General features: G+C 58.2%; 1 protein-coding gene across 1 annotated transcript; it reads right to left on the minus strand.

The window, feature by feature from the left end:
* Window positions 1-7,216: 7,216 nt before the first annotated feature.
* On the minus strand, window positions 7,217-14,486 carry LOC138816703 (histo-blood group ABO system transferase 2-like). Its single transcript, XM_070006714.1, has 6 exons — window positions 14,412-14,486; window positions 12,991-13,060; window positions 12,620-12,676; window positions 10,344-10,379; window positions 9,674-9,808; window positions 7,217-7,907 (listed from the first exon to the last, which is right to left on the minus strand). Exons 1-6 carry the CDS (start codon window positions 14,452-14,454, stop codon window positions 7,217-7,219), a joined length of 1,032 nt encoding a protein of 343 aa, XP_069862815.1. The 5' UTR covers window positions 14,455-14,486.
* Between the last annotated feature and the right edge of the window lie 1,059 nt (window positions 14,487-15,545).

The raw sequence follows: 15,545 nt of genomic DNA on the forward strand, positions 1-15,545 counted from the left end.
TCTCCCGAGGAGTTGGGGGCCCACCTGCAGATCTCCTGACAAGTCCTGTCCAGGCAGAGGATGGCTGCCATCTGCAGGGCAGACCATGGCGTGCAGTGAGAAGTTCCGCAGGGCTCTGCATCCTGGGGAGGGAGATTGCCTGAGCCTTGCCTGGCACTGCGGCCACCTCCTGCCCTGGCCCTTGGGCAGAGGCCTGGCTGAGAGAGGCCTGCCGGAGCGGAAGAACTTGAGCAGGGACTCCTGCCACCCCAGAAGATTTGGCCTCTGCCACTGGCTGAGTGGCAGAACCCAGAGAGCAGCCAGCCAGGGAGGGGCCTGAGAGAGGCTGGGGCTGGGAAGCCCGGGCCTGACCAAGAGGATCTGAGCTCCACAAAGGTCGGTGACCACACGGCCCACACCCACACAGGAGAAAGGCACAGGGAGAGGGAGAGGCCCTGGGCAGCACAGCCTGCAGCATACCATGGCCTCCTGGATCCGAGGTGCCACCACCTGCGCCCTGTCTGGCTCCTTCGTGCTGAGGAATTCAACGCAGGTGGTGATTGTGCAGGAACACACGTTGTTAACGTGGGCCATGGTGGCCCGGATGGTGGGGGCCAAGTGCTCCTCAACCTGCTGTGCCCCTGGGACCAGATGGAGCCCAGGCAGAGGCTGGGCACGGCCTTCTGCAACAGCTCCTGGGGAAGCGTGCCGAGGTCACCAGGTCCCGTCACACACACTCCACAGTCCCAGGCCCAGACCCACATCCGAGCCCACAGCAAGGCATGGAGCTCAGAGCACGGAGGAAGACACTGCAGCCACTGGGAGGCTCTGGGTCTGTGGTGCTGACCCTCCATTCCACCCAGCCCCCAAGGGACCATCAGGAATCCAAGGTGGGCAAGGAGAGCACTGTTTTCCCTAAGTCTTCTGAGTCCTCCCAGAGACCGGCACATCCCAGGCCATCCCTTTGAGCCCTGGCCCACCCACCTCGTGTCTGTCTCCTGGCCCACTTGCACAGGACCTAGCCCTAGGACGAGGCCCATCCCAAGACTGGCCTGGACAGCCATGGGTGCACAGCAGGTGCCTGCCTAATGAGCACTGCAGCTCCACAGGTCCACTGGACCACAGGGAGGGCTGCGCCCTGGCTGCCCCTGTGTCTGGCCCAGTGCTTGATTCCGCACAGCCCCTGGAGGGGAAGGGTCTCAGCTCCTTTTCAGGGTTACACTTCAGCAAGTGCCCCTACACAACGAGGTGCTCGGCATGCTGGAGCTCGGATGGGGCCACAAACCATGGCCCCAGTGGAAGGAAGCAGGGGCCCAGAAAGCAGAAGTTACCGGAAACCCGACTCCACCATACCCAGCTCTGCCCAACCCAGCGCTGCCGCCCAGCGGGGAAGGACAGAGAGGACCAGAGGCATCTCCACTCTGCCCGCACTCTCTGGGCAACATGGGAGGATGGCAAGCTTCTTGGGCTGGAAATGATGCTTGATCTGGCTCCGATTCCCAGGAAGCAGAGGGAGCCAAGTTGGAAGAGTGCTCCTGGTGAGGACTGCGGGCTCGATGGAAGCACTGGTGCCTGGTGCTCACTCCCCATGGAGCAGCGGAGCTGAGCCGCAAGGGGCCTCCATCTCAGCATTGGGAGCTGGTGGGGTCTGGACGCACACCACTGGCATCTAGGTGGGACGAGATGCTCTCACACCCAGAGACTGCTGGGTCCTCAGGCCTGAGCTCCGGTGCTGCAGCTCCTCCAACACACAGTGCCAGAGCTGGGGTTGGCACCGGGGAAATCATGATGGCCAAGAGCAGAGGGACCCAAAGCTCCGCCCAGGAGCCTGGTTCTCTAGGACTGACCCCTGGAGCCGAGGTGACAGGTGGCTCTGCGGCAGCCCTGGAGGCTGGTGCTCCATGACCGCTGTGCAGCATGGCCATGTTAGCAGATGGCTCAGATTGTGCACAAGCACCTACAACTCTCACCACACATAGTACTGTGGTAACTATCCCTAGAACAGAGAGCACCCCAGCTGGTCTTCCTAACAGAAACTGGACCAGAGTCGGGGTGCAAATAACCCCAGTTCAGCTCTGAAGCGGGCTTCTCCGGGAGTTAGAACGGGAGCCGAGGTGGCACACGGCTCGCTGTCAGTGCTCCTCACTGGGGCTCCGTCAGCACTGGGCACGGGAGACATGGTGGAAGACATGTGGCACAAGAGCCTAGTGCTCTCACCAGGCATCTCCAGAGTGTCAGGAGTCCCACCAGCAAATCAGCCCATCTGGTGCTGCTACCATAAAGAGCTGCACAGCCAAGAGAAGCAGCGGCTCCAGCTCTGCACTGAAGCTGACTTGGGTGGGACCGAAAAGACCAGCACAAGTAGAGGCTGGCTCTGCCTCAGCACTCCCTGCTGGTCTTTGGGGTGCCCTTCCTTCTAGTAGGCACAGCACCAGTACTAATGCTGCTCCAACACACAGGGGAACAACTGGTGTTAGGTCCAGAGCAATCATGCTCAGCAAGAGCAGATAAACCTCCAGCTCCACCCTGAAGCCTGGATGAAGCTCTGACTCGTGGAGCCGAGGTGACAGGTGGCTCTGCGGCAGCCCTGGAGGCTGGTGCTCCATGACCGCTGTGCACCACAGCCAAGTTGGCAGATGGCTGGGACTGTGCATAAGCACCTAGTGTACTCCCCACACATCGCTCCAGAGTGGGTATTCCGATGACAAAGAGCAGCAGAGGTGGTGCTCCTGTGAAGTAGGGCAGCAGTGTCAAGGTGACAAGCACATCCAACTCCCCAATGGAGGCTACTCCTTGGAGATTAAGACATGGGTCTGTGGTGAAGCTGGGCTCCCTGTCTGCAAGCGAAGTGCTGTGCCCCTCAGCCAAGGGGCACAATGGACCGGAGTCTGAGCAAGGGCCTAGTGCTCTTACTGCACAAAAACCCACCATTAGTTCCCCTAGATAAAAAAGCCCCCTAAATGCTCCTCCTGCAAGAAACAGGATTTGGACCAGGGTGACAAACATCTCCTGCTTAGCTCTGAAGCTGGTTTCTCCGGGAGTGAGACCGGCAGCCGAGGTGGCACACAGCTCGCTGTCAGTGCTCCTTGGTGGAGCTCCATCATCACTGCCCTCCAGAGCCATAGGGCCTACTTCTCTGACCAACCACAACAAACAGCACAACTTGCATTGCCACCAGCGCAAGCAGTACAACTGGCGCTCCAATGAGGAAAAGCAGCTCAGTCAAGTGCAGAAGCATCTGCGGGTCTGCACTGAAGGTCGCTTGTTCAAGACTTGGAGCGGAGATGGACACTGGCTCCTCCCCAGCAACAGGTTCTGCTGCTCGCTGGGACCCCAGCACAGGAGCCAAGCTGTCCCGTGGCTCCATCTCCTCAGCAGACACTGCTGTTTCCTCCACATTGGGCATGGGGTAATGGGGCTCCAGCTGAGCTCCAGCCGCTGCTGCTCCCTGGGCGCTGAGCGCTGAAGTCAAGCTGGCAGGTGACTCTGCTTCTCCCCTGGCTGCTCTGGCCCCATCAGGACTCGGCCCCAGAGCTGACGTGGAAGCTGGCTCTTCCTCCACACAGGGGGCTTTGGCTCCCCCAGGACTGCAGGCCACATTCCAGGCCGCAGGGGCCTCTGCCTGGCAACCCCATGCTGCTCCTCCCCCTGGCCTGGCAGCCACTGTCTCTGAGGGAGCTCAACCTCCCACCTGAGCCCACGGTGGGCCTCAGGCTCCTCTGGCTGCTGGCCCATGGCGTGTTTGAGAGCCTCCTCCCAGGGCTGCCCTGCCCCTTCCACCCCTGCACGGGCTGTGTCTCAGGCCCAGGCTCCGCACACGTAGCTTCGTCCTGGCTGTGTGTCTTGATACCCAACTGCGCCAGGACATGGGAGACATGGCGCTCCATGTCAGAGTCCGGCATATGCAGCCTCAGGTGAGTCAGGAGGCGCTGGAGGCAGGGAAGCTGTGCGGGGGCCAGGAAGTCCTCCGGATGCAAGTCCAGCCAGGAGCCCAGGAGGCACGTGATGGCACTAGGGACACATGGGTGGGGAGCAGACTCGGACTCCAGGCCAGCATGGCCGCTGGTCTCCCTGTTGCCCTGTGATGGTGGCAGTCCTTGCAGAGACCAGCACACCCAACACCAGCACCTTGGGGCTGTGGCACCAGTAGCAGGCTGGCCCAGGAAAGGCCTGAAGAGAAACTCAAAGGAGAGATCTACGACCAAATGCTGGGCCAGCAGCAATTTCTTCCTCTGTACCTTCGAAACCCTTCTGCCTCTCTCCCCTTGGGCTCTACATGCTGGTCAGCAACACGGCTTGTTGTCTAGCCTGGTACGCATAGGGTTCTGCTGCACCTCTGTGGGGAGTCTGCTGCCTCATTCCCCATGAGCCCCACTGCGTGGTCTGGCTACATCCACACTGTTCTCCTTCGGTGTGTGGGTGCCACAGCATTGCCCTGCACTTTGACACACACTCCTCACACCTGCTGAGGGCTGTGACCTAGGACCTATGAACCTGCCACTACTATGGGAATCATGGTATGCTGGCAGAAGCCCGCATGGCAAAGGCTGTGCAGATGATGGATGTACCGGGGGGGGGGGAGAGTGGATAGACAGGGGGGCTCAGCCCTGAGTCCCAGCCTCTACCTCTGCTCAAAACAACCCCTCCAGCCTTCTTTCTTCCTCCTGCCCCAGAAGAAGCCCCACAGCTCAAGGCTCTAGGGACATGCACAAGAGCTGAGGGCTCCGGAGTTGGCCCAGCCGTCCCTCCTGCACCCCAACACTCACATATTTGTCACCACTGTGGAGCCACATGCTCTCCAAGGAGACCAAAGCCCACTCACTGACAGAGCTGTTCTCAAGGGATGACATCCTCACGGGAGTTAGCGAGGGTGTCCGTCTTTCCGGAGGGGCCCATGGGCACTTCACAAGTGCTGAACCTGGTGAGGATTTGAGTGTCACTGGCCAGCCCGGGGCAGCTGGCACCTCCCTGCTCTTCTCTCTCCACTCTGCTCAGGGCCTGGAAATCAAACCTTCCCCTGGAGCTCCTTCCTATGTGCCACAATGCGCACAAGCCACTGCTGCCTGATGATCCTGGGAGCCCAGATGCCCTCCCTCTGCCCCGCCAGCCCTGCTCTGTCCACACCTAGGTTGGGTCCCTCCTTACAGAGAGAATCGTTTCCCTCTGGCCAAGCAGACACACTGCTTTGTCTGCAGCCTCAAGAAGCAGAGTCACAGAGCAGGGTTCACAGCCCTGGACGGGACCCTGCATGGTGCCAGACTGCGACTTCCCTGCGTGATTCTCCACACACTGGCAAGCGCCAACCAACGAGTTTCTGTGAGCACCCTACTTTCCAGCTCCATTTGCAAGGCTGCCACTGCAGGTGAGGGCTCCCATGCGGCTGGAGTTGGCGCTCACCTTGTGAACAGCAGGTCCAGGACCTGAGGGGTGTCTGCCACCTCCCTGTAGGTATTGAGGAAGGAACGTATAAACATGTTTCCTCAAGTATCTCTCTTTCTCTGTCTCTCTGTTTCTCTGTCTCTCACATACACATATACACACACAAACATACACACACACACACACACTTTCCAAACAAAAAAACCTCACAGCAGAACAGACACCTGCTCATGAATCAACTCCTAGGAGGTGTCACAAGATGACCTTCTAAGTGACCTTGGCAGTGCTGTCTCAGGTACAAGTCCCAAACTATAACCGATAAACTTCATTAAACACTATCCGGATACTTATTAGCTCACACTTGTAATCTCAGATACTCAGGAGGCTGAGATCTGAGGATCACAGTGTATGCCAGGAAAGTCCATGAGACTCTTATCTCTATTCATCCAGCAAAACGACAATAGTGGGTGTGTGGTTCAGGTGGCAGAGTGCTAGCCTTGAGTGAAAAAGCAAATTGAGACCTGGAGGACCTGAGTTCAAGCTCCATTACTGGCACAAAAATTAATTCAATAATTCTAGCCAGGTATTGGTGGACCACAGGCTGAGATTTGAGGACCACAGTATGGAGCCAAGTCAGCAAGAAAGTTCCATGAGACTCTTATCTCCAATTAACCACAGAAAGCTGAAAGTAGAGCTGTGACAAAATTGGTACAACAGTAGTCTGGAGCACAAACCTCAAGAACTGTGTCCAGGCCCAGGGTTCAAGCCCCAGGATCCATGAAATAAAATGATACAAAACAAAAAATGCCATTTTGTTTGATGAAAGATTTTATTAAGAATTAAAGTCAAGCCCAATGTAGAAATGTTAAAGAATAAAAACATGTATAAATTATACAAAGAACTCTCCAAATCCAATGGTAAAAAGCAAACCAATTAAAACTTGGGCAGAAGGTGGGTTGGAGGCATGGCTCCAGTGGTAGAGATCTTTCCTAGCAAGCATGAGGTGGTGGTTTAATCTCTAGTACCCCCTACAAAAGTCACACATGGTAAGTAATTATGAAAAATCATTCCACATCAATGTCACAAGAGAACCACAAGTTAAAACAAGATATTGCCAGGCACCAGTTGCTCACACCTGCAATCCTTGCTACTCAGAAGGCTGAGATCTGAGGACTGCAGTTCAAATCTTGCCTAGGAAGGAAAGTCCATGAGACTCTTTACCTCCAATTAACCACCAAAAAGCTGTAAGTAGAGCAGTGGCTCAAAAAGTAGAGTGCTAGCCTTGGGCACAAAAGCTCAGGGACAGCATCCAGGCTCTGAGTTCAGGCCCAGGGACGGGGGCAGCCGGCTATGGCTGGTCAGAGGCCATGGCCTCTCCAGGCCATCATTGACCCGAAGCCTCACCACGAAGCCTCCCCGCACAGCATGGCAGGAAGGACGTCCTCCAGCGTCTCCTCTGCTACCAGAACTCAGAGAGGAGCAGGAAAACAGCCTGAGGCTGAAGATGGCCCAGACCCAGGCTCTTCAGCCCCTGACTTAGTCCATCTTCTGTGGAGGGGCTGCTACCACCTGCCTCGAGAGCCGAGGACACACAGTGGGGGCCGATGGCAAGGTCATCCATCCTAGAGGCCCCGACTTGCACCCGGGTACCAGGCCTGTCTCTGTAGCGAGTTGGTGCCTGGCCTGCCTGCTGGCCTTGGGAGGACAGGGGAGACAGAGGTGGGGAGATGGGGGAGGGGAGCTTCAGCAACTTCTAGTGTCAATGGAAGGTTGGGCACTAAGCCTTTTCTCTAAAAGCCTTCCAGTGCAGCACGGGCTGCATGCCCTTGGCGTCGCTGACCACCGCCCTCCAATCCCGCTAGCGGTTCCGGATTTCCTGGTGATTCTTGTGTACAGCGACAAACCGCAGCTTCTTCAGGACGGAGGGCCAGGGCAGCATGTGCAGGTCCCACAGGTACTCCGGGGACAGCACCTTGGTGGGCTTGCGGAGCAGCAGGTACTTGTTCAGGTGGCTCTCGTCATGCCACACAGCCTCGATGTTGTTGGCCCAATCGACCGCCATGGCCTCATGACAGGCCTTGGTGAGCCGGTGCACTTCCGCTACTGAGCCCCCAAAGAAGGCCCCCATGTAGTAGAAGTCCCCCTGGTCGTGGGGGATGTAGGCCTGGGACTGGGGCCGGCGTTCGTAGGTGAAGGCATCGCGCTTGCTCGTGTAGAAGCCGGGGTGCAGGGTGCCGAAGAGCGGGGTCAGGATCTCCACGCCCACGTGGTCCTGGAACTTCATGTCCACGTCAGCGCACACCAGATAATCCATCTCCTGCCGGGAGGGCTGCTCCAAGAACTGACTGATCATCTGCATGCGGCGCATGGACACGTCCTGCCAGCGCGGGTAGCTGCGCACGGGCAGCACCGCCAGCCGCCGCCCCCGCCCGAGCCCCACCTGGGGCACGTCTGCGGGCCGGTCGGTGAACACGTAGTAGGTGACGCGGTAGCCCACCATGAAGTGCTGCTCCGCAGACTCCAGGAACAGCCTCAGGAAGGTGATGTACCTGCAAGGGAGGATGAGGGGTGGGGGAGGTGTGGCCGGGCCTGAGCCAGAACCCACCCGGGTCCAGCGGAACCCCACCCTCTCCTGCCAATCACCCTGCTCTGTCAGAGATGGGGACCACCAGCACTCCACAGTCCACAGCAGACCTGAGCCAGAGCCAGAGGCTTCCTATGGCCCCACCGTTCTGCGGCCCATACGAGACTGAGTGACGCACCTGGATCTTAAATGTGTCTTTGCCACGCTCCTGATCACCTGGGGCTCCAGGACACCTGGCTAGGGACGTTGGGGCTCCAGGACACCTGGCCGGGGACCCTGGGACTCCAGGACAGCTGTCCAGGGTCCCTAGGTCTGCATACTGTCTCCCCTCCTGTGGACCTGTCCCGCAGCCCCCTCTTGGGGAAGGAAGAGTCTCTACACCCAGCCCTTTCTTCACAGCATGAAGTAGCCTTCAGACAATGGCCTCAGTAAACCTTTGGTAGACCTAAGAGGGGCCTTGGATCCTCAGGAAGCGCAGGGAGCGGCAGGCCAGGCAGATGGGCACTTGAGGAAGAAGGGGCAGACCCACCAGCGTTTGCTCACACCCGGGCCTTAGAGCCAAGAGCAAGAGCTGTAGCTCAGGAAGGTTCCGCCTGCCTCATGGCCGGTCCCCCCTCGAGGCTGCCCAGAGCCTCGGCCCCTGCCCCGGGACAGGGCTCTCCACTTGCTGCCCACGCTCACCCTTCGTACCCACATGGCACGGGCTCCTCAGTGAATCCTTCTCAGGGCACCAAGCGCAGCCACCAAGGCTTCAGCCCCAGCTGACAGCGGTGGGGTGGCTGGCTGCCTTCCCACGGGCTCAGCACCTGCTGGTGTCTGCTGGGCCCGCACCGGGTCCCAGGGAGACAGCGTGCCCATACGTGGCAGCAGGGCTTTTGTGCTGGGTGCTGCTCTAGTCCCCGGCAGTGGGACCAGAGTGCTCATGCTGCATCTGTGCCCTTCTGAGACCCTCCCGCCAGCCACCACCGCCTCAAGTCCCAGCTGGTGAGGTGGTGGCAGCCTCGGGCTGTCCTAGGGTCCTTCTGCACACTGCTGCTGCTGCTCTGTGGCGGGCACGAGCTTTCATCTCCACCCCAGGGCCCATTCCTGCACCCAGGCCTTTCTCCACAGCCTCCCACAGGGCAGCTGGGCCTGAGGCAGCTTGCTCACGAGCTCCCATCCAGCGGGTCCCACCAGCACCCCTGGGGTTGACCGATGGGCTGCCACCCGCAGAGGCCTGCAGTCGGGTGGTCTACAGACTGTCGCCTCAGGCCTGCCTGGCATCACAGTGTACAGCAGCGGCCCCCGGTTGGCCGGCACCATGCTCCTGCTGCTCCCAGAGGAAGCCAGGCTCCTCCCTCCTCTCCTGCTGCCTCCTCTAGCAGAGGGGGTGCAGCCTCCCCTGGCTGAGGGGATAGAGGGAGGAGACGCGGCACCAGCTGTCAGGGGAAATGGCACTGGGCTGGACCAGAGGCTGAGCCACCGGGGCCCAGGAAGGTCACAGAGTGAAGGAACTTTCACAGCCACCCTTCCATCTCCCCCCACCCTCCACCGCGGCCTGAACACAGGACAGATCTGGGTGTCCCCAGGCCTCTGCCCTCCACGCTGCGCAATCTCTTACTTTTTCTTGTTTTTTTTTTTTTTTGTTTTCGTTTTTGTTTTGCTTATGTGGTGCTGAGGAATTGAACCCAGGACTTCATGCATGAGAGGCAAGCACTTTACCACTGAGCCAACTTTCCAGCCCTCTCTTACTTTTTGACAGCAAACACAGATAACCCCACGGTGATGTTCTGAAGCCGGAACTGCTCATTCAAGATGTCAATGTTGAAGGTCCCCTCCCAGATGATGGGAGCCAGCCACGGCGTCAGGACAAGGACGTCTCTCCTACTGCACAGAGAAAGAGAGCCACACTCGGTGTGCAATGTGTGCCCACCGCCGTACCTGCCCTCTCCCTGGCTGCCTCTGTCCTCCCACTGGCAGACCTGGCCATCACCTCGAGACCAACCAGAGGCAAATCAGACTCGAGGGGACCAGGCAGCAGCCAGCCCCGAATGCCGGCCCTGCTGCTGCAGAATGAGGTGAGATCTGCTGGCAAGGCTTGGAGTGGTCCTCACCCCACCCAACCAGCCTTAGGGAACCTGTGACTCTGCCAGGAACTCAAGTCAAAGAAAAAGAAAAGATCCTCTGGGGTCCTCAGGTCAACCTCCAATACAAAAAGAAAACAAACAAACAAAAAAACAAACAGGAAACAGAACATTGAGCACTAATCCAGGAAAATCTTGAGAGTTTGTTTGTTGCTTTTTCCTGCCCTGTGGAGGATTCAGGCATGGTAGCCAAGCCACAAGCCAGCCCTAAGAAACTACCTGTGCATATCTTTGCCACAGACCCCTGCGCCCCTTGCAGTGTCAGTCCATTTACTCACGCGGGCGTCAGAGCCATCGGCTGGGGATACACCATCCTGAAAACCAAAACACAGGTGTGCACAGGAGTCACTCGGGACCCTCGTCCCACGGGGTGTGGGGTGTGGGGAGCCGTCCTTTACCGGCTGCGCGGGCTACACCCCACATCACCCAGAGCCAGGGCTGGTGGAGGGGCTGAGGCATGAGGCTTCCAGTCTCTAATTTGTCTTTGCAATGTGGGAGAGGAATCGAATACCCAAGGAACTCAGGGCTGTTGGTTCCAGGCTACAGGCTGGGAGGGGCCTAGTGGCTCCTGTAACTCTGGGGGGAGGGGGGCGGGGGCTGAGCAGCAATCTCTGTCCCAGGGACCATCAGATGCCCACACCAGGTCTCCTGGGCCTCAGACTGGCCTGTGGCAGTTTCTGTGGCACCCAGAGCCCAAGCTCCCCATCTCAGGGTGTCAGAGCCCAGCCTCAAAGGTGGCAGGAAACCCTGTCCATGCCAGGCCTGGGACACTGGGAGCAGCGGACCCCACAGATGAGGAGCCCACAGGGCAGAGCCTGCAGCAGCCATCATTATCTTCCCGTGATGGCTCTGGGAGTAGGAGTCAACATGGAAAGGGCAGGGAAGCGCAGTGCAGGCTGCAGCAGGGATGAACCCTGATGACACAGGTGACAAAATCACGCCACTCACAAAAGGGCAAAACCTGCTGGTGCAGTGGCTCATGCCTGAAATCACAGCTACTCAGGAGGCTGGGATCTGAGTATTGCAGTTCAAACACAGCCTTGGCAGGAAAGGCTGTGTGATGTTTATTTCTAGTTAGCCACCAAAAGCCAGAAGTGGAGCTGTAGTTCAAGTGGTAGTGAGCTAGCCTTGAGTGAAAAAGCTAAGGGACAGTACTAAATCCCTGAGTTCAAACATCAGTACTGCCACACACACATACTCAATGACACAGACACAGACAAACAGACAGATATACACACAGACACGAAAACAGACACACAGACACAGATACATACACAGACACAGACACAGACACAGACACACACACACACACACACACACACACACACACAGAGGAAGTTTGAGTCCTAGTTACACCAGCCTGAGAGTATTGCTCTTTGAGTCAGGTGAACACAAAGGCACAATGCCTATGTGCATCTGATCAGATAAACTAATGTTTATCAAAATGAACTCCAGGAAATGGAAACAAGAGGTTTATTTCTTCATTGCTGCTTTTGTACTGTTTTTGTCTTGTTTATTCACTTATCTGTCTTTGGGAAGGTAAAGGGGACATAGAAATGGAGGGACAAAGGATAAACAATTTCAGCAGTGGTACTCACTGGACACTGCGTTGAAAATGAACTCTACAACTTGTGGGTGGGGAGGGAGGTAAAATCTGGGAGATAGAGAGAGAAGGGGTGACATTGCCCAAAGTAAAATATACTCATTATCTGACTTATGTAACTGTAACTCCTCTCTACATTCCTTTATAATAACCATTTCTAAAATGTTAAAAAAAAGTTTTGTTTTGTTTTGTGTTTGTCAGTTGTGGCGCTGGGCGCTGTCCCTCAGCTCTTCAGCTCAAGGCTAGCGCTCTAGCACTTAAGCCACAGCACCACTTGCAATTTTTCTGGTGGTTTATTGGAGATAACAGTCTCAGGGACTTTCCTGCCCAGGCTGGCTTTGAACCACAATCCTCAGATCTCAGGCTTCTGAGTAGCTAGGGTTACAGGTATGAGCCTTGACCAGGCAAAAATGTTTTGTAATTTTAAAAAAAGTCAGTTGAGTGCAGCTGGTTCAAGGAAAGCAGACATTGCATGTGCTGAGCGCACATGAGCTGAGCCGCGTGGTCTGGTTGACTGCAGGAGGAGAAGAAGGCAATGCAAAGGCAGGGGAAGTTCCACTGCCCAGATCAGGCATGGGCGGGGAGCCCAGCCCCCTCCCCTCACACAGAACAGCTTTGGCATGGCAGGGCTGAGAAGGCAAAGAGAAGCCCACGGATGTGGGACACACAGAAAGGCAGATGAGGACCTGGGGACCACCTGGTACAGGGGTGAGGCAGGAGGGTGGAAGGCAAAGCCATGTACTCGACAGGATCCTCAGGTGGAGGGCACAGAGAGCCAGGGGAGCCCAGGGTCGGGGCTGGAGGTCAGATGGGAGCTGAGGACAAAGGGGGACAGGCAGACGACGCTTTAGGGCAACTGAGGTGACAAAAGCTGCCGGACGGGACACACAGGTCATTCTCCCAGCACAGGCCACGCAGGCCCCTCCTCCTCCATCCCTCAGCCTCACTCACCTGGACTCAGCTCCCAGGCCTCCCTGTACCTGTCTGCTGGGGGTCCAGAACCCGGGGCTAAGAGAAGCAAGTGGGCAGAGACAGCTGCTCAGGATGCAGGCCTGCAGAAGTCTGATGCCTGGCCCCACCCTCTGCCCAGACTGGCCTTCCTCCCCTTCCCCAGGCCAACCACCCAGCCCAGAGCCCCTCGACCTAGTGGAAGGAAAATGGGCATCACTGTGAGGGCCAAGGGCACAGGCCAGGACAGGCCGGACACACCATCTAGCCCAGCTGAGGGTGGCAGCACCCTCATCCTGCTGGGATTGTGGTGTGGAAGGCAGCCCAGGGCCCCACCCGGGTCCGGCGGGCCACTCCCAAGCCCAGCCTCTTACCTGAAGAAGACCAGAGCGAGAGTCATCAGGAGAAGGGTTCCGGGGTGAAGCAAGTAGTGCTTCAGTTTTCCTGAAACACAGAGTGGGAAGCTCAGCTGCTCCCCCGCCTTCCCTCACCTCCTCCCAGCATCTCTTTCCTTTGACTTTCTGTGAGGAACCTGCGCATGCTGGGCCAGCGCTGGTCACTGAGCTTCGAAAGTCAGGAGTTTTCATGGTTAAGAATTGGAATATTGGGGTTTGAGGTGGGGCTCAGTTAGGATAGTGTTAGGGAAGGAGCAAAAGGGTCAGGTACTGAGTTCAAGTCCCAGCCTAAGAAAAAGAAAGGAAGAAAGGAAAGGAAGGACAGAGAAAGGAAGGGAGGAAAAAAGGAAGGAAGGAAGGGAGGAAGGAAGGAAAGAAGGAAAGAAGGAAAGAAGGGAGGGAGAGAAAGAGAAAGAGAAAGAGAAGGAAGGAAGGAGGGAAGAAGGCAGGAAGGGAAGAAGGGAAGAAGGGAGGGAGGGAGAGAGGGAGAGAAAGAGTTCAAATACCCCTAACAGGCCTTCTCAGAAATGCTTACTGAACACTACACACACCGCCACCTGTGATTGGCTCAGGCCCCAAAATCAGTCCTTTCATCTCCCTGTACTACTGGTCTACCTTTACCTTACTGTTTCCTACTCCTCCAGCCATGAAACACATAACTCCTACTAGCTTCTGGGAAACCTAGGAACCGGGCAGGGAACACCTGACCTCTCATTTGTGTATTTGGCCTGCACTAAGGTTGGAACCCAGGCCTCATTTCTGCTGCCCTGGCTTGCTCAGCGAGCACTGGAGCACTTGGGCCACACCCTCAGCCCTTATTTTTGCTGATTATTTTGGAGATGGCATCTCATGGACTGATCTGCTGTGGGGAGCTCCAAACTGTGATCCTCAGATCTCAGCCTCCAGAGGAGCTAGATTGTAGGTGTGAGCCACTTCTACCCGGCCCCGCCTTTCCCCCCGGCCCCGCCTCTCCTCTCCGAGGCCCCGCCTTCCCCCTCCCCGGCCTCGCCTCTCTTCTCCTAGGCCCCGCCTTCCCCCTCCCCGGCCCCGCCTCTCTTCTCCTAGGCCCCGCCTCTCCTCTCCCCGGCCCCGCCTCTCTTCTCCCAGGCCCTGCCTCTCCTTTCCCCGGCCCCGCCTCTCTTCTCCCCGGCCCCGCCTTCCCCCTCCCCGGCCCCGCCTCTGCTCTCCCCGGCCCCGCTTCTGCTCTCCCCGGCCCCGCCTTCCCCGTCCCCGGCCCCGCCTCTCTTCTCCCGGGCCCCGCCTTCCCCCTCCCCGGCCCCGCCTCTCCTCTCGCAGGCCCCGCCTCTCTTCTCCCAGGCCCCGCCTCTCCTCTCCCAGGCCCCGCCTCTCCTCTCCCCGGCCCCGCCTCTCGTCCCCGTCCTTGGCTCCACAACACTCACCCGCCAGTGTGCACTGCTGGGGAACCATGAGAGCGGTCCCCATCCGCTGCTGTCCCTGGAGGCTTTCAGGGCGGGTTGAGCCCCAGGTTTGCGCCCACGGATTAGACGGAGTCACCCCGGCCAGGACATGAGGAGCACAATGACCTCACCAATGGCCGCTCTCCCTGCTCGCCGGGAGCCCCGCCCCGGGCCCCGCCCTGAAGGCCGGATGCCGCCTCTGGGCCCCTGGCCTCTACCCCGGATGCCCGATGGCGGCCTGACCCCTTTCCCTCCTAGACGGAGGAGCCAAACAGACTCCCACCCTTTTCGGCCCCCACCCTTCTTGAACCCCAGCCCAGAGCAGAGGCACAGGGCCCCTCCTGCTCCCCTTGCCGCAGTCTCCGCCCACAAACCACCCGGCCACGCCCCTCCCACCCTGAGGCCCCTCCTCCAATTCCCCACAGGAACCCTGACTCGCTGAGGTGACCAGATGCCCCGCCCCTTTCCCCACCCCCTCCAAAGGCCACGCCCCGACGCCACAAGCCTGAAGTTCTGCATCTGCACGTGGACTCTGGGGCTCCGCCCCCTAACCCCTCTGCCTCCTGACCGCGCCCCTAACCCTGAGGCCGCCCCCGGACAGGACCCGATGATCCTGCCCGCAGAGGCCCGCTTCGCCGTCCGGCCGAGGAAGGCTGTGCGCCAGGCCCTCGCCGGGCCCTGCGTCTGCAGCGCTGGCTGAGCACGTGCGCTGCCCGCTCAGCCCCTGTGCGGACCAGAGAGGGGCGGGCGGGGCGGGGGCCGCTGCGGCAATAATCCTAGCTGCTAGAGAAGTGGGGATCCGGAAGACTGTGGTTCGAGGCCAGCTGGGGCAACAAGTCCATGAGTTGACTTCAAACACAGAAGTTGGGTGCAGCAGTGAACACCTGCCATCCAAGCTAGGCAGGAAGTGAAAGTAGGCAGACTGAGGTCCTGACCCACCCAGACACAACAGGAAGAGTCTATTTGGAAAAATAAAAGCAAAAAGGCTGGGGCTATATCTCAAGAGCACAGTACCACCCTACCAACTGCAAGGCCCTATCTTAGTTTAATCCCTAGTACAGCAACTCCCCCCCAAACTCAACTGTAAGAAGCCAAACCATTCTGTGTAAAAAGGAG

Source organism: Dipodomys merriami, unplaced genomic scaffold (genome assembly GCF_024711535.1).
Source record: "Dipodomys merriami isolate MVZ:Mamm:240054 unplaced genomic scaffold, mDipMer1.0.p SCAF_11, whole genome shotgun sequence".
In the NCBI taxonomy this organism is placed as follows: Eukaryota; Metazoa; Chordata; class Mammalia; order Rodentia; family Heteromyidae; genus Dipodomys; species Dipodomys merriami.

Coding starts and splice junctions, on each gene's coding strand:
- LOC138816703 (XM_070006714.1), bottom strand. CDS start 14,454: ATGGGGACCGCTCTCATGGTTCCCCAGCAGTGCACACTGGCGG. Junction 10,380..12,619: donor GGCCTGGGAGCTGAGTCCAG/GTGAGTGAGGCT, acceptor TTTGGTTTTCAG/GATGGTGTATCCCCAGCCGA. Junction 9,809..10,343: donor CCGATGGCTCTGACGCCCGC/GTGAGTAAATGG, acceptor TTCTCTGTGCAG/TAGGAGAGACGTCCTTGTCC.